At 36.8% G+C, this 26,949-nt stretch overlaps 3 protein-coding genes and 1 long non-coding RNA gene across 5 annotated transcripts in view; 2 read left to right on the forward strand and 2 right to left on the reverse strand.

Moving 5' to 3' along the window:
* iqub (IQ motif and ubiquitin domain containing) lies at positions 1–13,124 on the reverse strand. 2 transcript variants are annotated; one of them, XM_051884590.1, is made up of 12 exons: positions 10,152–13,124; positions 9,319–9,453; positions 9,008–9,175; positions 8,758–8,927; positions 6,875–7,030; positions 6,580–6,790; positions 5,419–5,594; positions 4,649–4,819; positions 4,374–4,550; positions 3,208–3,456; positions 1,338–1,523; positions 1–931 (listed from the first exon to the last, which is right to left on the reverse strand). In XM_051884590.1, the coding sequence occupies exons 1-12, from the start codon at positions 10,351–10,353 to the stop codon at positions 764–766; spliced, it is 2,169 nt and encodes a 722-aa protein (XP_051740550.1). In that variant the 5' UTR covers positions 10,354–13,124; the 3' UTR covers positions 1–763. The 2 variants fall into 2 exon arrangements, with proteins under 2 accessions (XP_051740550.1, XP_051740549.1); XM_051884589.1 differs by having other exon boundaries at positions 8,758–8,933.
* On the forward strand, positions 11,416–25,022 carry LOC127507464 (ankyrin repeat and SOCS box protein 15-like). The gene is made up of 10 exons (XM_051884593.1): positions 11,416–11,444; positions 11,522–11,617; positions 13,613–13,659; positions 14,815–14,943; positions 15,718–15,876; positions 15,971–16,216; positions 16,299–16,470; positions 19,459–20,029; positions 23,725–23,878; positions 24,107–25,022. The coding sequence occupies exons 2-10, from the start codon at positions 11,550–11,552 to the stop codon at positions 24,235–24,237; spliced, it is 1,677 nt and encodes a 558-aa protein (XP_051740553.1). The 5' UTR covers positions 11,416–11,444; positions 11,522–11,549; the 3' UTR covers positions 24,238–25,022.
* Positions 23,178–26,855, reverse strand: LOC127507465 (uncharacterized). Its single transcript, XR_007928358.1, has 3 exons — positions 26,604–26,855; positions 24,024–24,138; positions 23,178–23,835 (listed from the first exon to the last, which is right to left on the reverse strand). It is a non-coding gene; the product is annotated as an uncharacterized LOC127507465 (long non-coding RNA).
* Positions 25,994–26,949, forward strand: part of LOC127507462 (ankyrin repeat and SOCS box protein 15-like) — an 8,991-nt gene continuing 8,035 nt past the window's right edge. Inside the window, exons 1-3 of the mRNA XM_051884591.1 lie at positions 25,994–26,209; positions 26,610–26,714; positions 26,823–26,860. Coding sequence (XP_051740551.1) covers positions 26,091–26,209; positions 26,610–26,714; positions 26,823–26,860 — 262 coding nt within the window. The 5' untranslated portion in view covers positions 25,994–26,090. The remainder of the gene's footprint in view (positions 26,210–26,609; positions 26,715–26,822; positions 26,861–26,949) is intronic.

Genomic DNA, 26,949 nt, shown 5'->3' on the forward strand with positions numbered 1-26,949 from the left:
TCTGCTAAAACCAATTTTATTAAGCTCATCTTATAAACTCACATCATGGAGAGACAGAAATAAAACGCAAACCTTTCATCACTATATCAGCAGTCTACAGTCGTTCTTATCAGCCATTAGTCCTGTGGTGCTGGTGGTCTCGTTCACATTTGTTCAAAAGGAAACGCAGGAGGAGGTTCTTGACCTTTTCTTATAATTGCAGATCTTAGATTGCTCACCTCCTGATTAGATCTAGGCTATATATCATTTGCAAAGGCCTAATTAAAACCTCTTGAACTTGAGCGTTTTAGGCTTTCGAAGTATTCCCAGAAATAACGTTTCAATTCACTCTTGTGTAGCATTATGGAGTAATCATTGAGGGATAATCTACTTTTTTTTGTCTAATCTCACTTTTATATGCAGCTTTTGTACTCAAGTTTAACACTGGAAAACATGCTAATGCGGCATTTTTCACAGGATTGTAGTGTTGCTGCTTGTTTAACCAGTTAGTATTTTACAAAATACCAAAGAAGTTATGAAAAATCATAAAACTTTTCCCACAATTACTGCCAACTGATAAGTAATTAACATTAATGAATGATCCAAATTAATGGAAAACAAAACAGAGAGAGGCCCAGCAACTCCTGGTTTTAATTACCATATAAGATATTCAAATTCGATAAATGATCTAGAGGAAGAATGCTAAAAGAGGTTTAGATCTCTAAACTGTCTGAAGTTGAGAAATAGTAAAGCTGCAGAAGTCCCTGAGCACCCCGCAGCGATTCTACTTGGTCGCCTTGGTGATGGGCTTGGAGACCAGCAGATTGCCGAGGGCAGCAGGCTGAATCTCAGCATTGTGCAGATATTCGGCCATCGCAGGTATCTGAGAGAAGTACTTCCTGGCCAGTGTGTGTTTCTGCTTGACATTGCGGATAACTACCACATCGTATGCCTGCAAGTGAAAACAGCGTGCGTTTGTATGGTGGCACAAATAGGTTTGCGTGGTGGCAGAGGCAAATGTGTTCTGTATATGCATTACATGTAAACACCATCTCTAAAATGGAGCTTTTCCAGGTGTACAGTTAATAGTCCTGATTATAGAGTTTTGATGGATAAAGTTTTATGTAATCTATTAATTTGACCCTTCATTTTTTTGACTAAAGCCTTATTATACTGTATATTACACCAGGTTTTCACTCTGCCATCTGCTGGTTACCTCTAAAAGGTTTTTAGTTTCAATACTTAGATAAGACTAATAGTTCTTAAATATCTGTTATTATATAATTTACTGAGTTGCGCTTTGACGTTTAATCATTTTCAGTGTGAAAGACATTCAAAAGCAGTTGTGGCCGCAGTACCTTCTCGATGTTCTCTAGTTTCAGATGTGCAGCCGCCTCGTCCTTCGTGAGGAGGATGCAGTTCCATGGGCTCCAGTCCAAGTGCTTCTCCCAGCGCACCAGCATTAAATCATGAAGGTCTTTCCAGCTGCTCAAAGCGGATTGAGCTCCCCAAAGCACATCTACCAGGTACCGCAGGTCCTGCTCCTAATGAGGACAGTAAATGTCTTGAGCACAGCATGAACTTGGTGTTTCTTTCAACTTATTATATTCCTCTTAAAGGGTTAGTTCACCCAAAAATGAAATTTCTGTCATTAATTACTCACCCTCATGTCGTTCCATGTCAATAAGACCTTCGTTCATCTTCGGAACACAAATTAAGACATTTTTGATAAAATCCGAGAGGTTTTTTTTTTTACCCCCCATAGAAAGCAACATAATTACCACATTCAAGGTCCAGAAAAGTAGTAAAACATCATTAAAATTGTCAACGTGACTACAGTGGTTCAACCAGGAGAATGACAGGGGAGAGAAGAAATGGTTGAATAAAGTTGTTATTTTTGTTTTGTTTTTGTGCACAAAAAGTATTCTCATCCCTTCATAACATTAAGGTTGAACCACTGTAGTCATGTTGACTATTTTAATGATGTCTTTCTTTACTACCTTTCTGGACCTTGAATGTGGTACTTACATTGCTTTCTATGGGGGATAAAAAACCTCTCAGATTTAAGATAAAAAATATCTTAATCTGTATTCCGAAGATGAACGAAGGTCTTACGGGTGTGGAACAACATGAGAGTGAGTAATTAATGACAGAAATTTCATTTTTGGGTGAACTAACCCTTTCAAGGTGGATTAAGCAATTGTTTCCCGCATTTTCCACAAAAAAATGCACATTAGACAAATATGTTTAAAAAAAATCATGCAGACTCATATGAGATGCACTTTAATCATTTCCAGAAATAGTCAACCTAGAAAAAGCCATTTTATTCTACATTAGGGTGGTCCCTCCTCATGGTGGCGGCCATGTTGAAATCACATGACCAACAGTGTCTTTGAGACCAGCGGTCTCTGCACGGAATGACGCAATGAGTTTAACAACACTTGTCACGTGGATCATAGATCATTTACGGACAGAAGCAAGCATGTTTCAAATTTTTATAGGCATTTTTATAGACATTCCATATAATCTATTGCTTTAAACATGAACCAGCACAGTGTATGCGCACATTTCATCATGTATTTTCAAATGAAATATATATGTTCATATAAGGACACTGATTCAGCCTTACGTCTGATCATAATCGCGATGACATGATGAATTATTCTGATAGACAGAAGACTATGTAGACTGAAAATTCAAAAAACAATAGACAAAAAATAACTATGCCTTTATTGTTTCTGAACGACACGTGTCGTTCGTTCAGAGACTATAGTGCTCGTATATGTGATGAAAATATTAAACCTTTTAAATGTTCTTCCGTGATTGTCCCTCGTTTTTTGTCATAGAATTATATTTTTAAAAGACAACAAGGTGCCCTCAACTCTGTTTTTTTCTCCATTATTCTGTATAATGAATGTGTTGTAGTTCAGTGTTTTATTAGTTGTTGTCTTCCCCCTTTCAACACTCCCACTTTTCCAGAGCTTTACACGCCAATTTTTCAAGACTTTTTCCAGCTCTGAGGTGTGAACTACAGTCTAAAACGTAGGGGGGTTTCATTACACTTTATGTACACTAATTTCAGTGAGCAAAACATAAATGTGAAATTACTTACTGCACCTTTAAAACTACTGTTTTCACTGGCGCAGAGGAAAAAGGCAGTTTTTGTGGAAATTGAACGGCTCTTTCCATACCCTCAAAATGAATCACCAACACATGCATAAACTTTACCTGCAGCAGGTAAGTGATTTTGGCATCTGGGCTGCACTCGGCCTCAGTGTCACGCAAGCACCTAAGAATGTTCTTATAAAGAGATAAGTCTTCTCTTTGACGGGCCTCATTGTCTAACTCCATACAGCGGCGACAGAGGCCGACTGCAGATGAGTTAGTCTTCAGGGCAAAGTCAGTGGATAACTGATACTCATTACAGCCACGACACAAATAGATGTTCTTTTTCAGGTCGGCAGGATCCTGAGGCACCTGTGGAGAGCATTAGAGTTGTTTACAAAGAGTGAGAAAGCCAACCAAAACTTAAGTTGTATTTCAATGTCTTTAGAACTGGAAGTGACGTTACAACTAATCTCACATTAACTTTGAACTACAGAGTGAACTTTAGCCCAGTGTTGTAGACGAAACCAGCTTATTCGAGTCCAAGTTAAGACCAGAAGAGGGTTGACTCATACTCTTGGACCAAGACCATGAAAGAATGATCTTTGGACTCAGACACGAGGACCAAGACTATGAAAATATTATGTTAGACTCGGACTTGAGGACCTAGACCAAGACCAAGACCATGAAAATATGATCTCGGACTCTTGGACCAAGACCATGAAAGAATGATCCTTGGACTCAGACACGAGGACCAAGACCATGAAAATACGATCTCGGACTCAAGGGCTGTATCTCGGCCAAACTTTGAGCAATCGAAACAAAAATTGGTACGCTTCATCAGAACCAGGATCTGAGGGTCCATGCCAAATTTGGGAACAGTGCCACCTACAGGTCATGAGATCTGAATAACGGCTCTTTTGGCCAATAACTTTTGAACATTTTTTCAGAAAATCATGATCTTGATGTCTATGGATTCCTTGGGTCATGCCGAATCCGAAGATTCATGTGTCCGCCATTTTGAATTTTGTCATAAATTGCAATATCTTTTAAAAAATTTGACATATCTTCACAAAAATTGGTACGTATCATCATCATTTTATTCCCTGGCTAATGCAGATTCCGACGATGTGTCATTTGTCATTTTCCCTAAATGTACCTGAAAATATGGTCTTGATGTTGTAATATACATGGGAGCATGTGGACATGGTCTTGAATTAGACTCAATCCCCTTCTGGTCTTGACTCGAATGAGCTAGTCTCGACTACAACACTGCTTCAGCCACTTACCCGTAGAAGTCTGGACACCTGAGGGTTGAACGCAGGGGTTTTGATGTACTGAAGGAAGAGGGTGGATATCCTCTTTCTCAACCCGTCCAGGTTGCTCTTTTTCACACCCCTCATCAGCAGGTCCATCTCCCTGTCAATCAAGTCCACTATATCCTGTGTAAGCTTACATTTATGTTCCTGTTCACAAGCACATTTTAAAAATTAGATGAGAAAATATATGTTTAGGAATATGTTTATATTTTGTCCATATTTTAGACTACAGATCTGGAACTGGCCTTTACGGTGTGTTTGAGAGTGAGTAACACATCCAGACGTTCGTCCTTTGTGAACTGAGCCTGCGTGATGCTACTGTACAGATCTCGCAGCTCCTTGGCTCTGATGGTGAACTGTGTGTCCATTTGTGTCACCTTCCCGTCAAATGCACGCCATCTCTTTGGCTCCGCAGACTGAGAAGAAGTCAAAAACAAAAGTCTTTAAAATGTTGAAATTTTTCTGTTTTGCATTATTGCAATAATTTAACAATAATAAACTAAATATTAAAATAAATGAATGTTTGCTTTCAAGGACAGCTGTGTTTATCTATGACCAATGTAATTCTGGGTCATGAAGCAAAAAAAGTTGAGAACCACTGCTATAGAGGAGGTAAATCAGACACTACAGTAGTGTGTCTGTTCTGACTTTTGATCTCTCTTATTATCAGTTAGTTATCATTAGCCACTTGCAAAGTGACGTTCAACGCATTTTATTACACTGATATTTCTACTGGAGCACATTAGTTTAAGCGCCTTGCACAATGGACACAACAGCGAAAAGGTTATGAACCAACAATATTCAAAATACCAAACCAAATGAATCTTCTGCTACCCAGATTTACTGAAAGTAATATTATAACAATTACTGTATGTTCTATTTGGTTCAAAATCAAATAAACATTTTCAATCATCTCAAAATTCCTCCTTTCTTGCACTGTAAACAAACAAAGGTTTTGCTCTAAAGCAATACAGCATGCTCATGATAAGAAAGCCGATTAGCAAAGATCGACAACCTTGTTGAGGAAGGCTTGTACGGCCTTATCTTGGTTCCTCGTGCCGGCAGCCATTCTGTGCCGTTCTATGGAGGAGATGAACTGGGTCTCTTGCTCCAGTAGAGCGCACAGCGCTGCCTTTCTCTCCGCACCAGATAAGGTGACATTGATGCGTTCCACTTCCTCTATCCTCCATTCTGACATACAGAGATGAAGAATAAGGACCATCACACTGACTTATATCCAAATCACTGCACACATTACAACACAGATATCTCCATATCCATAAATATATCATTCCAACTACAACGTAGTCAACTACAATGAAGCTTTTAAAAAAACTTTAAATATTTAAAAGTACTTTAAAATCTTTTAAAATACATAAATATCAGACATTATTTAACAAATTTTGCCATCATAGCAGTGTTTATCTCACACAAAAACAATGATCTGAATCAATGCTATATTTAACAGATAAATTCATACAAAATGAATGAAAAATCATCCAATACAACTAGAAAAAAACTAATTTATATACACAAACGTTTGGGGTCCGTAATACTGTTTAATGTTTATGTTTAATGTTTAAATCTCTTAAGGTGCTCAATAAACATGTATTATTATTATCAATATTGAAAAAAGTTATGCTACTTAATATCTTTTGATCAATTTAATTCATCCTTGATAACAAAAATATTACTTTTGAACAGACGGTAGTGTAACAGATAAAAAGCATAGTGATGGACAACAGTATTTAAAAATATTTCACTTCAAAAACGAAGGAACTTAAGTGAATCAGTTAATCATTTATTTTAACCAGTTCATTTGCATGAACCGGCTGAACCCACCAATTGACTAAAAAGTTGCACATGCAATATAATGTGATGGAAAAAGCAGTAGCAATAGTAGTAATATTTAGGTTTATGTTCCTGAAAAGTTTAAACATTAAAATTTGCTGTTTGTTTGAGCATCTTGACTAGCCTGACATAGCAACACTGTCTCAACCAATGGTAAGTTTTTGGAGGCGGGGCTATCTGTTTGATCAGGGTTTTTCAGAGAGACTTGTGACTAAAAGTCATTATTTTTGCAATTCAATCTGGTGATTCTAGTGGTGCAGAAAATACACTCTTCACCTTTAAGTTAGTAGCATTGCTGCTTGTAGTAAGCTACAAAAACACTCACTTTGCAAGGCATTATAAAGCAGATCAAAGTCTCCCTTCGACTCCGGATTCATCCTGCGGTGATATTCATCTCTGATCTGCTGCTCTTTCTCTTCTTTCTTCCTTCTCTTTTCATTTTCCATCCATGCCATGTGCTGCTCTTTAGCCTGTCTCAAGCTTTCTGTGAAACACTTGGCTAGCCAGCGCCTGACATGTGACTGTAGTGTAATGACCTAAGGAAAACATAAGCATTTGTCATGAACAGCGAATGCACAGAATGAATGCAATTCTCTCTCAACCCCTCCAAACATTCGTACAGCTCTCAGTCTCTTGCTGTGATACTCTTCTGCAGTGATGTAAGTCCCTGGGGTGATGAGCTTGTCCTCCATGTTGGACACATAACAGCCGATTTTGGTCATCTGAGTCGAGGCGTTCTTAGAGCACTGCTGAGCCTGGTTTTTCAAGTCAACCGTCTGGTTAAAGGGAAAAGGAAATTATGGGTGTGCAGTCCAAACGGCAACCTAAAATTGGTCTAAGATTTGAATCTACACTGCCATTCAAAAGTTTGGGTTGGTAATTTTTTTTAATGTTTGTGAAAGAAGTCTCTTAAGCTCACCAAGGCTGCATTTACTTGATTAAAAATACAGTAAAAACTGTAATATTGTAAATTTAAAAGAACTGTTTTCTATTTGAATATATTTGAATATAATTTATTCCTGTGATGCAAAGCAGAATTTTCAGCATCATTACTCTAGTCTTCAGTCACATGATCCTTCAGAAATCATTCTAATATACTGATTTGCTGCTCAAGAAATATTTCCTATTAGTATCAAGGTTGAAAACATTAATAAAAAATAAAAAAACTTACTGATCACAAATATTTGAATGGTAGTGAATAATGTCAGTTAACTGAGGTTATTATGAGGCATGATTATATTCACAATATAACATGACCACAAGTGTTTTATTGCTTCTATTTATTTTGTGAAAAAGACATAGAATCATTGAAACATGTACTTTATCCAAATTTTCCAAAAATTAATGTAGTATTAAAATATGTAGTACCTGATTTGGATTACAAGAGTATAAAATATGTCGTCTTTTTTTTTTTTTTTTACTCCAAGTTGAATTTGTCAATAATATTGTTATTTTTGGCAAAATATTATATAAAAAAATGAAATTGTCTTGACATTTCAAAGTGATAAATCATTAAAATTTATTAATATTGAACATCAAACTGGTTTCTTAGCATTTTCTTTACACAAAGCCCAAATGCAGTGCATTTTCCTGCCCTCTTTTGATTGACAGGATATATCGGCCCTGACTATCGGTTGTTTTTAAACTATCGACCGAGAACTGATAGTGTGAAAATTTGATTGTTATCGTCCGATACCGATTATTGGCCGATATATCGGTGCATCTCTAATTAAAATATAAAAATACATTTTTTATATACAACATTACAATACAATATATTTTATATTTTACAATAATATTAAAATACAACATTTTTACATATATATATATATATATATATATATATATATATTAGGGCTGTCAAACGATTAATCGCAATTAATCGCATACAAAATAAAAGTTTGAGTTTGCATAATATATGTGGATGTACTGTGTGTAATTAATATGTATATATAAATACAAACACATTCATGTATATATTTCAGAAATATTTACAAGTATATGTATTTATTTATATTTTTATATAATTTATATTATATAAATAAAAATATTTTGTACATAAATAACATATTTCTCTTAAATATATACATTAATTTGTGTGTATTTATATATATATATATATATACATATTAATTACACACAGTACACCCACATATATTATGCAAACTCAAACTTTTATTTTGTATGTGATTAATCGCGATTAGTCGTTTGACAGCCCTAATATATATATATATATATATATATATATATATTATATTCAATTTTTTGTTTATTAAATGTGTTATTATAAAATGTAAAAAATATGTTTATTTTATGTTTTATTAAATGTTATTTTTTTATTTATTTAGCAAATACATTATGTGCCATCCTTCTGCTAAATTATACAACTCCTTTAATTTAATGTAAATGAGGCAAAGAAATGAAAATTCTGTCAATTTAATGGGTTTCATAACTGCGTCAGAAGTCCTTCACTCCATTTTATAGTGTGTATGTATGCGTGCACCTGTGTATCCCTGCTGAAGGTCTCAATGCCCCTGTCAGGCCTCTTCTTGGGCATCGTCTGTACAGCAGCATGATGATACTCGGCTTTGGTCAACTTATGACGGTATCCTCCCAGAAATGCCTTCCCGCGAGTGGCTCTCTCAATCTCTACCACCACATCCTGAAATGCCTCTGTGTCTTAAAGCCAGAAACTTGTCACAAAAACTTGTCTATACTCATAATGCCTTAGTCAGCCATAAGTTCGACTGTACCTGTTTGCACTCTGACAGTGATGACATCCGGCATGTTGTACTCCTGCTGTGGTTTGACAGGTCTTATGGGGTAATTCTCCGGGTCTAGCGAGCTCATCTCAAATTGGACCATCCCATGTGGCTGTACGCCAATATCCATCAGAGTTTGGTCATCATCTACACTTTTTTCTAGACAAAAAGTAAAAATAAAGTTAAAAGATCAGAGAGACTTTTATTGTGTCCTTTGCAGTAAATAAGTTCTTTTTTCCAAATAAGTTTCAATTTTCCACAATTTCTCCTATGAAGGACAATTTCAAGTATCTTTTGTGTACCATCTAGAGTGATTTGTATGATGTCTGATGGGACCCTCAGCTCAAAGCTGAAGTGTTTTTTCAGATCCAGGATTGTGAGGCCAATAGTGAAGGCCAAGGTTATCATGTGCCTCTCTGGCATCAGCAGGATCTTAACTGGAACAACAAGAAATACAAATGCATTAGAATTATAAATATTACGATAATACGAATATACAAAAATGGAGAATGTGCTGAACATTTTTTTATAGGCCTATATATATATATATATATATATATATAAAAAAATTAAAAAACCTGAGGTGGTACTACGGAACGGTAATGGTAATACCTAGCTACCTACCTACCTACTTACTAGCTTGCATATTACTAGCTTATAATAGCATTGAATACTGTTTATTAGAACTTATAAAGCACATATTAATGCCTTATTTTGCATGACCTTATTCTACATCCCTTAATCCTACCCTGTACCTCACTAAATATTAAGCAGTACATTAGGAGTTTATTGAGGCACAAGTCGTAGTTAACAGTGAATATGTGTTCCCTAAACTAAAGTATGACCATAAATGTAATTTTCATTTAGACGTTTTTCCATCTAATAGTTATTATATTTTATTTTTGCAATAATTGTTGTTGATAGTTTAAACTAATAAGAACCCTTATCCAAGCTAGGCTACTTCAAAAAATACCAAGGTATTGCTATGGTACATGGGCAAAAACATACCCAAAGCATGATATTATCTTTGTACCATGTTAAATACTATGCCCAAATCAACCATGCTTACCATGGTAATACCATAGCATTTTTCTAAGTTTATAATACTGGGGTAAAATCCAGAATTATGTTTCACCCGTTGCTGTTGAGTTTCCAACATCACTGGACGAAATTATCTTGTTGGTTTCGCCTCCTTGTTTGTTTATATCGTTTTGTCGTCTCTGGTCTTCAGCATAATAATCGTCCTCATGAACCTCAGTTTCGGTCTGAATGACTTCTTGTGACATTCTTTGCTCCGCGGCGCAACTGGGTTCAGTTTCACTCTCCTGCTCTGACATGGCAAATTTATCACACGTAAACGGTCAAAAACTTAAAGCTCAAACATAGCACGTTCTCCTCTGATATTCTTGAAAATAATTTGACGGGTAAATCTTTATTAACGTTTTAAAAAAGCAGCGTAGAAAGTAGCTTAGGTTTACAATGGCTTGACAGTGTTTGGCCGCTGCTATGGTAACCATAGTGTTAGTGGTAATGTCCGATTTGCAAATGACTCAATCTCTTGAGCCGATTCTTTTTAACGAGTCGGTCGAACCGATTCGCAAAGCGTTTGTAATTGAACGGAATTACTTTATTAACATTATTTATTAACATTATTAATAAATCATTAACAATTTATTTAGGATTAACATTATTAATAAACATAGTTAACAAAATTGAGAAGAAAGGTGGATTTCCTTTACAGAGCCTTGGCAATACCATCATACTTTAATATAGGCCTATTCCATATGTACTTGTTAGTATATTCCTGTAAAATGGCATTTACTGGGTAGGCTACTTCAAAGAATGTGCTGCAATAGGCAGGCCTACCATGTCCAAATACTTTTTGTTAGTGTAGGTTAACAATACAGAAACGCTTGACACAATGTATATAACATAAAAAGCAGTGATAAAGTACCAACCTTACTACAAACATGAAAAACAACATGCCTGTGGGGTGCGGGGGAAATATTTATAACTCGTTTTGGAAAAAGGTTCATTGAACCAAACCGTCCGAATGAATCGTTTCACTGAAATGAATCAAGCTTAATATGATCCTGCCCCCTGGAGTGCCTGTGATATGCCTGCTTCTGAAATAATGAAAAACAAACAATGCTTCAGTGTGCAGGTAAGATTATTATTATCTTGGGGGATTTCATTGAACAAGTAATAGAAAAGTGAATCATCTCGGATATCACTTCCTAGAAAATATTTTATCCAGGTGTGTGTTGCCTAAAAGTGACTACAATAGAAACTGACTATACCTAATGGCATGGCATTTATTACATCACATTTCATTGGCAATGAAAGCAGGTCATGCTTAAATATAAAAGCTCATACCATTTGGGAACAAGAAACATGACCTTGATGAGCCTAGTCAGTAGTCACATAGGTGAGTCTGCAGCTACGTTTAATGAAAGGTTTGTGTTTGCAAATATAACTAATTTTGTTGCATTTTTCTCTGATTAGCTCCAACAGTCATTGATGCTCTTGTGTTATGGCATCTGATTCATGGGACACATTTTCTAAATATGTTATGTTGGACATGAATGAAGATGAATACAGGTATGTATGTTCTATTTGTTTTATTGTATGTACAACATGCTTTGAAGAAAACTGAATACATTTACATTTAATCTTTTAAAATGTGTTTGTATCCAAAGCGACTTACAAATGAGGAGAGCAATAGAAGCAATCAAACCAACAATAGGGCAACAATATGCAAGTGCTGTGACTAGTCCCAGTTCGTCTAGCACAGTACACATAGCAAGGTGTTTTTTTTTTAAAGACCCCCCTGTGGTGAAAATCAAGTTTTTAATGCTGTTTATGTCTATGTGATGTTTTTGATATGCTTTAAGAGAAACTATGTAGAAATTCATCAGTCAACACCAGTATTTTCTATTTAAAACGTATCAGGTTACAAATGTAACCTGAAGAATGGCTCTCAAGGCAAAACTACCAGAGCCAAATTCCACCAGTGCTGTCGGTGAAATTACTCCCTACAGCCACTGCCCAAGCTGCATACTTCAGCTTGAAGTTCACTTCACTAAACTCACCTTGCAGGGCCAAACCGAAGGCTTGGCCCCAGGATAGAGCTAAATGGCTTGGAATCATTTACCTAATGAAAGAATCCTTTAAGGGAATATTGCCAGGGACACAAAGACCTTGCCCTGTCACACAAGCGTCAACCCTTAGGACCACCAGGGAGGCTGACGTCTGTCATCCTGGCTTAGTCAGCCTACAACCTGTCTGCCTAAGCAGAATCTCTAGATTTAGCCCTCTCACAGAGGCCTCCAATGAGAAGGTATTATAAACAGGCAAACACCACTCCACATCGGATTCCAGAGACAGAAGTCCTAGAAAGCAGAGACTCAGCATAACGACCCTCCAAGCGAGAGGAGTAACTCTACTCAGCCCGAAAAGGGTTCTCCAGGACCTACAGAGCACTAAAGTAGCTCTGGGGAAGTGTAGCACTCTACATAACAACCCTCTGAAGTGAGGGGAGTACTACCCAAGCTCATAAAGTAAGTTTATTAAGGAGGTTCACAGAGAATCCTTCAACTTGATACTAACTTGTTACTTAAAAAGGAGGCCCAGGAAAAGCCTACCATTACCTAGCCTCAGGAATGAAGTACTCTACATAATTACCCTCTAAAACAAGGGGAGTACTATACAAGCTTGACCATAAAGGCAGCTTATCCAGTGAGGCTCAGAGCCAGTTGCTTAACGATTAGCATAGAACGTATCTCTGGGGGAGTGGAGTACCCTACATAACAACCCTCTAGACCATGGGTGGCTGAAGTCGGTCTTGGAGAGCCACAGTCCTACAGAGTTTAGCTCCAACCCTAATCAAACACACCTGAACAAGCTAATCAAGGTCTGAAGGGTTGCTAGAAAGCTATAGGCAGGTGAGTTTTATCAGAGTTGGAGCTAAACTCTGCAGGCTCTCCAGGACCTAAAAACGAGCAGAGGCCTAACAACACTAATCCCTAAAGACTTTTAACCAGGGAGGCTTCAAAAGAGCCTACCTCTAATGCAACTGTCTGGCCATAGCATGTTCCAGAACCTCCAACAGCTCAACTTACGTGGGGCAGTCAGACCAAGAAGGCTCAGCAATATCTACTTTGTTGCCCTCATCAGCCACTTCCTGCTCAACCTGGCTAAAAGCCAACAGAGCACTGCCTGCTGGATCGGAAGATGTAAGAGACAACACATCTTCCTCCAGCTGAAGAGCATGACAGAGCCATGCCTCTCTCAAACTCCTCAGCAAGGTCCACCTGAAACCTCCACAATCTCAGTCTCCTCTCTGCTTCCGGAGCCATGCCTTTCCTTCTGTGATTGACCACAGCTTAAATCCACTTACTGATCATTTAACAAGTACAAGAACCAAAATTTCCACTTGCCATTGTGTAGTTTACACTACAGTAAAGTTGACACATTCTGAGCTGGTGTGATTGAGTGGAGGCGGGGACTAATATGCATATTAATGATATTTTAAATAGTTAAAACAGCAAAAGTTATAGCAAAATATTCTCTAAAAACATTATTGTTTTCTTGAAGCTCAGCCAATGATGAGAATTCAAACCTGCTGGCAGCAATCGAAAGAGGTAATGGATTAATGCCTTCAAATATTTATTTCTGTTCTATCACCGTAAAAATGAAAAGATACTTGAGATTCCTCAGATTGCCACACTTGCAGAACCCCCTTGCAGAACCACCTCAGGAACCTTCTGAAGGTGCCTCAGATATCCTAATCCAAGGGTCCTGGTTGGCCAAAGTCCTGCAGAGTTTAGCCCCAACTTGTCCTAACATTCCTGTCTGGAAAACTTCTAGTAATCCTGAAGACCGTGGCTGCATCTGAAAGATGAAAAATGCAGCCTCCGCAGGCAGCATATGGCGGTAGAAGGCACGTCCGAATCTAATGATGGCGTCACATCCTGAAACCTTTATGTGATTGATTTTTGAAGGCAATGTTTATGTATGCTTCGCTGCCTATGATATCAAACTATCCAGTGTGTTCCGTACTCCGTGATTGCTGAGGTAAAAATAAAAAATTGTGATTGGTGGTCAGCATGTGTGTAAATGTAAGTTTTCGACCAAATTATTATTGCAGTAATTAAATATTCACTTAGTTATCACCAAAGCTGTCTATTTTGTTGTAGATCATTAAACGTAGGGCAGAGAGACAACACAAAGTTTTCAATATAGCCAAGTAAATAAGTTGTGTGTAGATTTTACTCATAGTAAAATATTTTGTAGCCTATGTGTTGCTTATAGACACCAGACAGACCATGATTTACAGATGCTCTTTATTCATGTCACTTGCACAAAAATAAATGCAGTAATTAATAGAAACGCACAGGGGAAATACAAACACTGAACATTATATGCATTAGTGCACCTTGCCCATTAGGGCTGGAGCAAAACTCTGCAGGACAGCAGTCCTCCAGGAGCAGGAATGCTTACCCCTGTCCCACTGTGTATTCAAGCAAATTCAATATATATATATATATATAGAGAGAGTTCTTACAAGTTCCTCATAGAGCTGCCCTTTTTTGAAAGGGGGACTAGAAGTTCTCAGAGTTTCACCAATCACCAATCCCTAAAATGGGGCGCAAGTATATTTTCATTTCTACAATTTTTCCACATTGATATACAGAAATGTAGGTTGATCAAGCTGATACTGTACATGTGATAAAGGAAACCTTGGTGTGGAACAAGGCCAATACATATATAATCTCTTTATGTATCCTGATCATAAGGTGATACTGCAGTCATCCATGAACTCAGGCGATTTCCTTCAGCCTTTAGGGAAGTGGACAGTAGTGGACTTCTTCCATTACACAGAGCCGCCATGCAACCATCAGGGAAAGTCCTAGAAGCAGTTCTGGGTGAGTCCTGGACCTGGATGTACAATTCTGAAGAGACATATGTCAGACATATATAGGCTACGTTCACACTGTCAGTTTTTGGGATTGACAACCGCATTTACTTACAGGTGTGAGTCTCGAAATGTCCCGTTCACACACCAACTTACAGTAGTGTCTCGAATACTGTCTGTATGAAAGTGCAACTGAAGTCAAGCCCGTATTCTCTTACCAGTAACCATAGCAAAAGTGACCAAAATAATATCAAAGATGGTGTCGACCAGAAAACTGAAAAGTCATTTTTGACAACGAGCCCAATTGAGCCACAAGTTCATCCATTAATCTTCATTAACCAATAGTAGCTTTTATATCTGGGTAGAGATTCGCGCATAGAAGACAAAACTGATGGGAGCAGCTCCGGTGGAGAACAGTGGCTGGATCTAAAACCTTCAGATGACATACAGCTCATATCTCCATCGCTATAAGTTACTGAAACCACACTTAAAACCACAACACATGGTAGACGCATTTGTGCAGCACAGAGCGATTCTCTCGCACTGTATAACGTGACAGACAACTAGTTGTCAAGTTTGGTTTCGTTCACACAGCAAGGGTTTTCCAAAATTTATGGGTGAAAGTTTGGTTATAGAATGGCGGTTGTCATTCCCGTAAATAACTGAACTGTGTGTGAAAGTAACCTTATTAAGGACACAAATACAGAACTGACAATGTATTCTGCTGCTGTGTTAAAATGGCCATATACTCTACATTTGGTTTTGATGATCATACAATCCACAGCTTCCAGCCAGCCTGACATGGAAGAAAAAGGTCGGAATGGAGAGACCGCCTTGACTTTAGCCGTTCAAGCTGGCCTGGAGGAGAACGTCAGGATCCTTCTGGAACATGGAGCACTACCACACAACCTCAACAGCAGAAAGGAGTCTCCACTTCTGCTGGGTGAAGCACAACTTCACTGTGGACTAGCTGCCCTGTCAATGGTACCTGCTGGTACTTTCCATAATAATTATAATCTTTCTTTATTTTGTCCCAGCGGTAAGAGTCAGATCGTTTCCAATGGTGTACGCTCTCACCTCACATGGAGCTGTAGTGGATCAGGTTTGTTCGAAGAGGTGGACGGCACTGCATGAAGCAGCAAGAGTGGGCTGCATTGACATCTTAATGCTGCTGCTGAGACGAGGCGGACAAGTGTCAGTGAGGGATTATGAGGGAATGACTCCATTGGGTGTAGCAGCAGAGTGCGCCAATCTAGAAGTCCTTAAAGTGCTCATTGATATTGGTGAGAATCTTTCATCTCGCAAATGAGACCAAGATTAACCAAGGTATGGTTTAATCAGTTTTAATCCATCCATCTTGACAAGGAGCTGACGTGAACGCACAGTCCTGTAAGGGTGAAAGTGTGTTGATGGATGCAGCTGGTTCTGGAAACCCAGACTGTGTGAACCTTCTGCTTGAAAATGGAGCCTCACCAAACCTGGCCAGTTTTACCAGGCATCTTCCTATACACCGCGCGGCATTCGAGGGCCACTACCTGTAAGTGTACAATCATTTGAAATAGTTAAACATTAATTCATTAACGTGAGGGTAGTTCCTTCAACTTTTGATCCAGTGGAAAAACTTTTCTCACTCTAGTTTATTTAACAAAGTAGTTTATTTAATTTGTAAACTAACAAGTTTAACAAAGTCTAACATCACTTGAGAATTCTTTTTACATTTTTAACATTTTTATTAATGAAAATTCTCACCACAGTGTTGTTTAGAAAAGGAATGTGCTGTTTAATGTTTAAACAGCACATTTTTTAAAAATATGTTTGGACATGTTTGTCTTGCTGAGGCTAATTGTACAGCTAGAATTTTATGTATTTTTAAATACATTTTACAAATTATATTTTCATACCTTTACAAAAATTGACAAAATTACAGTTTTATATTGCACATATAATGCACAAAAATATTATTTTGTGATATTTACCTTGTTTTTCCTTCTTATTTTCTTATCTTACTTCTTATTAGGCACCTATTGTATCCGTTGGCGTTCTTCTTCTTCTGCTCTTGTGTCTATGACAGCCCATAGAACCGCTTGCGGGAAAGTTATGAAAGTTGGCACACAGATAGAGGCCAGTCTGAAATGTCACTATAGCAAATTTGCAGTCTCTAACTCAATCCCTCTAGCGCCACCAATTGTCCAAATTTGGACTCATTCATGCTATAACTTCTGAACCGTAAGGACTAGAAACACAATTTTTTTCCTCTGATTCCTTGGCTCAAGACTATGCAAATGCTATGACGTCATTTACCTTTATGAACATATTTCCGCCATTTTTAATTTTCCGAAAAACAATTTTATAGGCTGTTGCTCAGATTTTCACAAAAATTGAACCAGATCATCTTCAGACCATGTTGACAAAAAGTTATGGAATTCAAGTTGGTAATCTGCAACGCTTTATCGTATTCAGACCAAACTTGGTACATGTCATCACAAGCATGACCTGAGGCAACATGCACCATTTCAGCACAGCACCACCTAGTGGTCAGGAGATATGAAAAATGGCTATTTTTGCTTATATTTGAAAGTGGTATCGTTAGATTTGGGGTGGCATGCTGAGTCGAATTAATCCATATTTTTCCTAGATTATATAATATCCAAGATTTTCCCATATACACCATTTTAGACATCCGCCATTTTTGATTTTGTAGTAAAATGCTGTATTTTATGAACGCATTAACTTATCGAAACGAAACTCGGTATTGGTCATCTGCACAGTGCCCTGATGAAGCCTGAGAAGTTTCGGGACAGTGCCACCTAGTGGTGTAAAAAATTATTTACATGCTTATAACTTTGGATGTGGTTGACTTATTTTCACAGGAGTCATGTCCTTAGATTTCTTAATCCTTGCCAAGTCCAACGATACCAGATGTGCTAGGTTTCAGCTTATGGTTTGTCCTATGTTGTGATTTAGCTTTTAAAAAACTTTCACGAATATCTTCGAAACTTTTAGTCTGATCGAGATGAAACCACCGTAGGAAAATCTAAAACATAGCAAGATGACTATAAGCTAATGGCCAAATGTCAGAATTTTGATTCTAAGTGGCAAAAAAATGCAATCAAAGTCAGGTGTGGGTAATTTTTTATGTGCTCATAAATATAATTGTCTATAACTCATAATTGAAATGAGATATTTTCACCAAATTTAGCATGCTTATGTATGGGGCACGCTGAGCACACACAAAAAAAGTGATGGCACTGCTATAATTGAACAAAACATGAAACTGGCTCTAACTAGAGTACCGTTGGTCTAATTGACTTCAAAATTGAAAAACATGGCTGTCATTTACAAAATGACAAAAAAGATCCAACGCTGTAACTGCAATGGTTTTGCATATTGCTATATTTTACGAACGCATTGGCATATGGTTACAAAACTCAGTATGTGTCTTCGGCACCATGCCCTAACGCAAGTTTCAGAGCAGTGCCCCCCTTGTGGTCAAAAATTGTAATGAAATTATATAAGCAATTATATCGCATAACAACTCAAAGTATTTATGGGTTTTCAAACTTTATGCTTAAAATTGTCTCAAAATGTCTCGCAAAGTTTCTCGGGGAAGGCAAAAGTTTTGCGAGCGAACGTAAAAGTTTCGCGGGGAAATGCAATACTTTTGCGAAAGAATTTATCATTTTTCCTCTCATTTTTTCCACCCTCACCATATTACTTTAGGGGTTCCATAGGAAAAGGGATGCTGCAATTTTTGAAAAACTAATGTAAATAATTGAAAAAATTGTCTTAGGAATATTTTTATAGATTTATATATAATCCAAATTTTAATAATGGATTTTCAGAGTTTAAGATTGAAAGTGTAAGTCTAAGGGTAAAAAAACAAAAAACAAAATCTACATAAAAAGGCATTGGGGGGAGAGGGGTAATCTTCATTTCAGTCATGACGACTCTCGGAGAGATTGGCATGGTAATGGATATGGCAATGTTAATGTATTTGGAGGAATAGATCTGCTACACTGCTGCAGAGCAAGTACTGAGACTTGCTACTGCCGATACATTCACAGACATTGCTGTGAGCATGTAAGACATGCTGCTGCTGCACATATAACATACATTAAATAACCCCCATAGCAGATCTATACAGGTGGAGCTGGGGAGGTGGAAGGTTTCTGAAAGAGCACAGACTGCTAAGAGCAAACACTACCAGTATTTGAATGTTGAGCCGCAGCTCATTGGCCGCTAATGCAACAGCAACGAATCAGCTGTGCCATGTAGATAATGATGTGATCGCTACCAAATTGAGTTAAGGACCTATCAGCCTACGCCATCTAGAGTTTCATGCCAAAACTAGGTATTTACAATCAACAACAACATAAAACTAATGTATTAGTTTCCATAAAAATCAATCCCAGGGACAGGAAAAAAAGTTCCTGAAGTTGAAGAAACACACATTAACAGTCAGCGTAAAAAGTAATAGTAAAAGTGATAAACACAACTTCATAGACTTACCTTATTCCATTTACAGTGTGTTAAAAATACTGCTATCAGTGACAAGCAAGAGAGCTATCATTGAGTCTGGCCAGAGTCCAGTACACTCAGCTGCAGATGGAGGTCATGTGCAGTGCCTGCAGCTCCTGATTGACAGAGGTTTTGATGTGAACAATCTACTCGACCGAACCATCTCCGACTACTACAATGACAAGCGTAGGAGCGCCCTTTACTTTGCCGTCTCAAATGGAGATGTGACTTGCATTGAGATGCTGTTAAATGCAGGAGCCAAACCTGACCTGGATCCTCTGCACTGCCTCCTAGTGGCGGTGAGAGCTGGGAGGTACGAGATTGTCAAGATGCTCCTGGCCAAGAAGGCGGATGTGAACTGTTACTTCACAGTGGTCAGTGACACAATATTTCCCACATCTCTACAGTACTGCCTGAAGGATGAGGAGATGATGCGATTACTTCTTAATAATGGATATAATGTAGACAAATGTTTCCATTGTCACCATGATTACCCTTTCAACATGGGGTTTCCTTGGAAGGACATATATGCACACAGACCATGTTGTGTCATATGTGATGGAGAAGACAAAATACCTGTGAGTTTATCTTACAATAACAACATTTTGGGAAAAAGTTCTGTTCCGAAGCCTACACAGATAACATTGTAAGTGCTTCAAACTCCCAACTTTTTCCAAATAGCATCATAATTATGATACCATTTAAGACACCTTCTTTTGGCCAAATCCTAAGAAAGCATCATGAGGGAAATCCCACAATGCAATGGACCAAGTTAAAAAATGTGGTAACACTTTAGTATGAGGAACTATTAACTATGACTTTTCCCTCAATAAACTCCTAATTTACTGCTTATTAATAGTTAGTAAGGTAGTTGTTAAGTTTAGGTATTGGGTAGGATTAAGAATGTAGAATATGGTCGTGCAGAATAAGGCATTAATATGTGCTTAATATGCACTAATAAACAGCTAATATTCTAGTAATATGCACGCTAATAAGCAACTAGTTAAAAGACCCTAAAATAAAGTGTTACCAAAAATTTAATCTATGATGACAGATTCTAAAGAAATATACTTAATTTTACTGTTTATAAATATACTTGTTTTTTAATCAATACTGCAAAATCTATAGAAAAATAGCTCTATTTTAAATTAGACTATTTCACCTAATACTTCGCACTTATTTTGTTACTTTGTTTATTAAATTCAGTTGCCATTTATTTTTAGATATAATCAACAACACTCAAATAATAATAATAAAACAAAATTTATGTAAACGTGTAAACTGCAAATAAGAGAGATTTTGCATTAACTTTTACTATATCTAATTATAAAATTCTGTTTCTCCAATTCGTTGTTGAAATATAATCATTTACAGAGTGGCTGTCATAACTTGTTTTCATGATGGACTTATTTTTGAACACATAAATAATTAAGACATCAGTAACAGGTTAAGTAAAATATAATTAATATATAGGCTAATAGTGAATATATTTAGTGAAAGAGTTCATTTCTCTTGTGAACTTACAAGCTGTGGACACTAAATTGCATTTCTGAGGTAAATGTAATACTATGTGACATTGTTTACAAGCCATTTTACTGATGTATTTCCGTGGTTGAAACAACCGTGGTTGATTGAGTGATTACACAAGATATGATACGTTTCAGTAAGTTGTACTGTATCTTTCAACATACCTTCAGATGTTCATTCTGTAACTAGTAGTGAAGAGGAAGAGATGATCGCGTTCACTCACGCTCCGCACTGACTGAGGCACCTATACAGCGTCTGTTATGCCACATCAAAAAGCGTCAAAATGACATTTTTTGTTTGAATTTCGTGATAAAATCAACAGAATTTGAAAGATGACACTTTGTTTCATATCGAAAATAACAAAACACAGAGTTTATTGTGATTATTGGTGGTTAAAGGGTTAGTTCACCCAAAAATGAAAATTCTGTCATTTATTACTCACCCTCGTGCCGTTTTACACCCGTAAGACCTTTGTTGATCTTCGGAACACAAATTAAGATATTTTTGTTTAAATCGATGGCTCCGTGAGGCCTACATAGGGAGCAATGACATTTCCTCTCTCAAGATCCATTAAGGTACTAAAAACATATTTAAATCAGTTCATGTGAGTACAGTGGTTCAATATTAATATTACAAAGTGACGAGAATATTTTTGGTGCACCAAAAAAATCAAAATAACGACTTATTTAGTGATGGCCGATTTCAAAACACTGCTTCAGGAAGATTCGGAGCGTAATGAATCAGCGTGTCGAATCATGATTCGGATCGTGTGTCAAACCGCCAAACTGCTGAAATCACGTGACTTTGGCGCTCTGAACTGCGGATTCGACACACTGATTCATTACGCTCCGAAGCTTCCTGAAGCAGTGTTTTGAAATCGGCCATCACTAAATAATTCGTTTTTTTTTTTTTTTTTTTGGCGCACCAAAAATATTCTCGTCACTTTATAATATTAATATTGAACCACTGTACTCACATGAACTGATTTAAATATGTTTTTAGTACCTTTATGGATCTTGAGAGAGGAAATGTCATTGCTCCCTATGTAGGCCTCACTGAGCCATCGGATTTCAACAAAAATATCTCAATTTGCGTTCCAAAGATTAACGAAGGTCTTACAGGTCTGGAACGACATGAGTGTGAGTAATACATGACAGAATTTTCATTGTTGGGTGAACTAACCCTTTAATGCTTGTTAAAAGTGTTTAGGCTACAATGCACTACCACGCGCAACCCGTTCTGGATTGGAGTGTGGATCGCCTGTGACTGACTGTATTCGTTGTCCGTATGGTTCGGGATGAATACATGAACCGTTACACCCCTAATCAGCAGTTATGTCGCTGCTCATTTATAGGTCGCTGTCACTCAAGTTGCCTCAAACACCACCTCATTGAAAATGAACAACTTTCAGTTGGTATCTAATCGCCAGTGATGGGAAAAATTACTTTTGAAAGTAATGCGTTACAATACTGCATTACTCCCTAAAGGCCCTAAAAGTAACTAATGTTACTTGGTTACTTTTAATGGTAAGTAATGCATTACATTACTTTAGTGTTATTTTTTCTCACTTCAGCTGGCTGTAGCTCTCTTTGTCTCTGTTTGACAATTATAACAATTGTTGCTGGCTGTAGAATTTAAAGAATGAACTGGTGAAGAATTACGAACAAAATCAGGCCAAAATTTTGGGAGTTCGAAATGGCTTGCCAAAGCGAACTTTCTAGAAAACTTCGGCTGGTAAACACCTTTGAACTACCATCCCTGGAGATTACGTAATAAGTAGATGTGCTCTGGGGCTCCACCTTTTTTGACATGGAAATCTTTTCATCTCTAAGCGAAGAACGAAAAAAAATCTTCGCAATGAGTACTTCGAGGCTTTTAGGGAGTAACACAGTATTGTAACACATTACTTTCAAAAGTAACTTTTCCCAACACTGACTATTTAACAAAGTCAAAGATTTTTATGCAAATGAGCATTACACAATGACTTGCCGATAGGAGAAAGAACATTGGAGCTTATGTTGATGTTAGCATGTAATAATACACTAATAAGCCCAAAAAATATGTAGCGCAAAGTATTAGGTGAAATAGTCTTTAAATTAGACTTTTTTTCTATAGATTTTGCAGTATTGAATAAAAAACAAGTATATTTCTTTAGAATCTGCCATCATAGATTACATTTTTTAACTTGGTCTATTGCATTCTGATGCTTTCTTATCGGATTTGGCCAAAAACAAGGAATCTTAGAAGGTATCATATTTATGCTGCTATTTGAAAAAGTATTTATGTTGGGAACGCGCTTATAATGTCGTCTGTGTAGGCTTCAACTGGCTGTAGCTCTCTCTGTCTCTTTCTGACAAAAATAACAATTGCTGGCTGCAATTGTTATTTGGTTTTAGAACATGATTTAACTTGATTTAACAAAAAGGATTAATGTGTTAACATTAGTAAAAATAATTTTACAGCATTTATTAGTCTATGCTAATGTGAATTTCTACATATATAAATACATTTAAAGTTGTATTAATTAAATGTAGTTAATGTGTTATGAATGAACATAAATTAACAAATCAACAAAAGTATTTTTATAAATAAACATGAACCTAGATTAATAAATGCTGTAAAATTGTTACCCAATTCGTTAACTAACTGAAGCTTATTGTAAACTAAAGTGTTACTATTTATTTTATATTACTAAATTGGTAATATTATTACATTTACAGTGCTTTATGTTGCCTTTACATCACAGTTCTGTGACTTCATAAGTTTGTGCTGCCTTGTTCATCTGTCTGGACGAGTGGTACTGATCCTGCTGGACTATGTCAACCACGTCCCCCTCTGCTCACATCTTAGATGTATCCTGGAGAAACAAAAGGAGTGGGCAGAGATATGCACCATCTTAAGTGAGTTCACTGGGTTCGCATTTAATCATTTATTTGTTCAGCTGGTCTTTTTTGACATATGGAATTCACATTCTGGGTCAAATGAAGAAACTTAAACTACAGTTCATAGTCCTAAAATGATGAAATGCATGCGAGAAGATAGTACCTGTTATATCACTTTTCTAGCAACAGATCGATGGTTCTCTATTCTCAGGGAATGCAGACTAATAGCTTTTGAATTTGTTCCAGACAACCCACGATCCCTGAAGCACCTCTGTCGTCTGGAAATCAGAAAATACATGACCGTTAAAAAACTCCGTAATATCATTATAATGGATTCCTTTCCACCTCCAATTAGAAATTACCTGCTGTACAAGTAATATGATGATCTAACTGGAATATGATATATAATTTTTTTTTTTTTCATTGAATGTTATACATGTTATATTGTTGTCAGTTATATAAATGATTAATTAATATAATAATTTTTTCCCTATAATAACTATTTGAATATCAAGTTCCTCTTTTCCGTATTAAAGGCTTAGTTCATCCAAAAATGAAAATTCTGTCATTAATTACTCACATGTCGTTCCACACCCGTAAGACCTTCGTTCATCTTCAGAATACAAATTAAGATATTTTTGATTTTGTTATGAAGCGACAGGAATACTTTTTGTGTGTCAATGGGCTGTCAAACACTGCTTCATGAAGCTTCGAAGCTTTACGAATCTTTTGTTTTGAATCAGTGGTTCGGAGTGTGATTTTACGTGATTTCAGTAAACGAGGCTTTGTTACATCATAAGTGTTTCGAAATTTCAGTGGTTCACCACTGGGGGGACGTGACTTTGGCAGTTTGATACACGCTCCGAACCACTGATTCAAAACAAAAGATTTGTAAAGCTTCGAAGCTTCATGAAGCAGTGTTTTGAAATCGCCCATCACTAGATATTGTTGAACAAAGTTGTTATTTTGTTTTTTGCCGCACAAAAAGTATTCTTGTCGCTTCATAACATTAAGGTTGAACGACTGTAGTCACATGAACTGTTTTAAATATGTTTTTAGTAGCTTTCTGGGCATTGAAAGTGTTAACTATCTTGCTGGCAATGGAGGCCTCACTGAGACATTGGATTTTATCAAAAATATCTTAATTTGTGTTCTGAAGATGAACGATGGTCTTACGGGTGTGGAACAACATGAGGGTGAGTAATTAATGGCAGAATTTTCATTTTTGGCTGAACTAACCCTTTAAGCACTTTATGGATTGTTTTATTACTCCAATAGCATTTTATAATGTTAATTGTATTGATGCAACATAGTGTATCCTGTGATTAAAATGACTTTGGGATATTAAATAAAATGTGTTTTCACTCATACATCAGTGCCAGTGTACTGTAAGTCTGTTCCGCTGTCATGTATTCTTTGTTTCAGCTGCTAAACTCCTTCAATAGGCTTTTGAGGCAGAACAAAACTCTATTTTTGTTCTACATCCAAATCATTGTCTATCATCCTACTCTTTCAATTTTTTATCCTCTAATTTTTCTATAGCATCTTCCATTTTATAAACCATACAACCATACAGTCATAATCACCAAACTTGTAATTTCACGAGGCTGTGTTTATAAAAATCTTTATGCTGTTAATTTGTAAACTCTGATTTATATTTATGTTCACATTCGTAGTTATTCTTTCATAATCCATCCTCATAAAGTCCTGCTTTTATTCCTTTTGAGCATGTAGACTGAAAACTAACATTGCCCAAGACCTGTAAAAGATTAAACATTAAGAAAATTGAAGCATTTTTTCCAAGGTTTCTTCGAGCCACTGTAAAAGACTTTCCAAGATTCCTTCTCTAGTTATTCATTGAACACATGATGGTTATAATGCAGTGACTCTGGGATTTCCCCCACTGTAAAGTTATGCCTGCACTGTATACATTATATAAGTAGATGCCCTCTGTATAGGTCAATTACATTTACATAAGGCTGTAAAAATTGCCTGAAGACTGTATGCAGAAGTTGAAAATCGGCTGAATTGTCATAATTGGTATTTGGTGTATTAAAAATGAAAAAAAGGTTATTCTGCAAATTGTTAATTTTAGCCATAAAATCAAATTACAAGTTCTTATTTGCACCTGTTATTAAAAATATTTCAAGTGAACATGTGGTCATTTGTCATTTGACTTTAATGGTGTGCATGGCAAAGACCAGAGCAGGTGAACGCCAAATTTAGATGCATGTCTGTTGCTGTTTTGGGCCTGGAAAGGGGGGCAGTCAAGTTCAGATTGGGTGCAGCTGAAGTACTGGCACAGCAGTGCGCGAGACGCGTGATTTCACTGGAAGTCTATTTCACAAGGTGAGATTAGAGCCTTTGTTTACTGTTCGGTGAAGCGTGAATGATTCATTGGAAGTGGCGGACGAAGTGGCTGTTGTGCATGCCCTAGTTCAGCATTTCTTTGAAACTAACGCGAAGTTATAAATGTTGAAGTCTGCCTGTGAGAACTGTAAAAATGTAAATGCTTCCGTGAAAATAAGTCCCTTGAAAAAGACAGATGAACTGAATTCCTTTTAACTACAGCAGAAACATCTTTCTGGAAACTGTTATATGGCTAAAGTGTCATATGAAAGCATTCTGAGAACTTCTTTTTGGTTAAAACAATATACTTGACATCAAAGATGACTCATATAATATATAACCAGAACAACGCGAGTAAAATCATTCTATTACTCATGGAAAATCTTTTATGTACCTCCAGGAAAATGGATCTATCAGATGACCTAGAAGAGGAAGATGAGCTTCTTGAAGCTGCAATTCAACTGAGCATTCAGGAATCATGTAAAGACATCGCCTCCCTTGGAAGGTGTGACGTTCACATAAGAAGTTGCCTTTTGGAATCTTGAAATAAAGCAAACATCTTAGAAAACATTGTTATTACCAACTACTTTTTCTATCCTGCAAATATATTCAGTGTGGAACATCAAAAGATCTTGGATGCAATATACCGAGGTGAAAGATTTTATGCTTGCTGTAAATCAATTAGGTTCAATAAAATAATTCACTTGTGTATTTTCCATTTGGTCGAACTGCATTGTAAA

The sequence above is a fragment of the Ctenopharyngodon idella genome, chromosome 24 (genome assembly GCF_019924925.1).
Source record: "Ctenopharyngodon idella isolate HZGC_01 chromosome 24, HZGC01, whole genome shotgun sequence".
Lineage (NCBI taxonomy): Eukaryota > Metazoa > Chordata > Actinopteri > Cypriniformes > Xenocyprididae > Ctenopharyngodon > Ctenopharyngodon idella.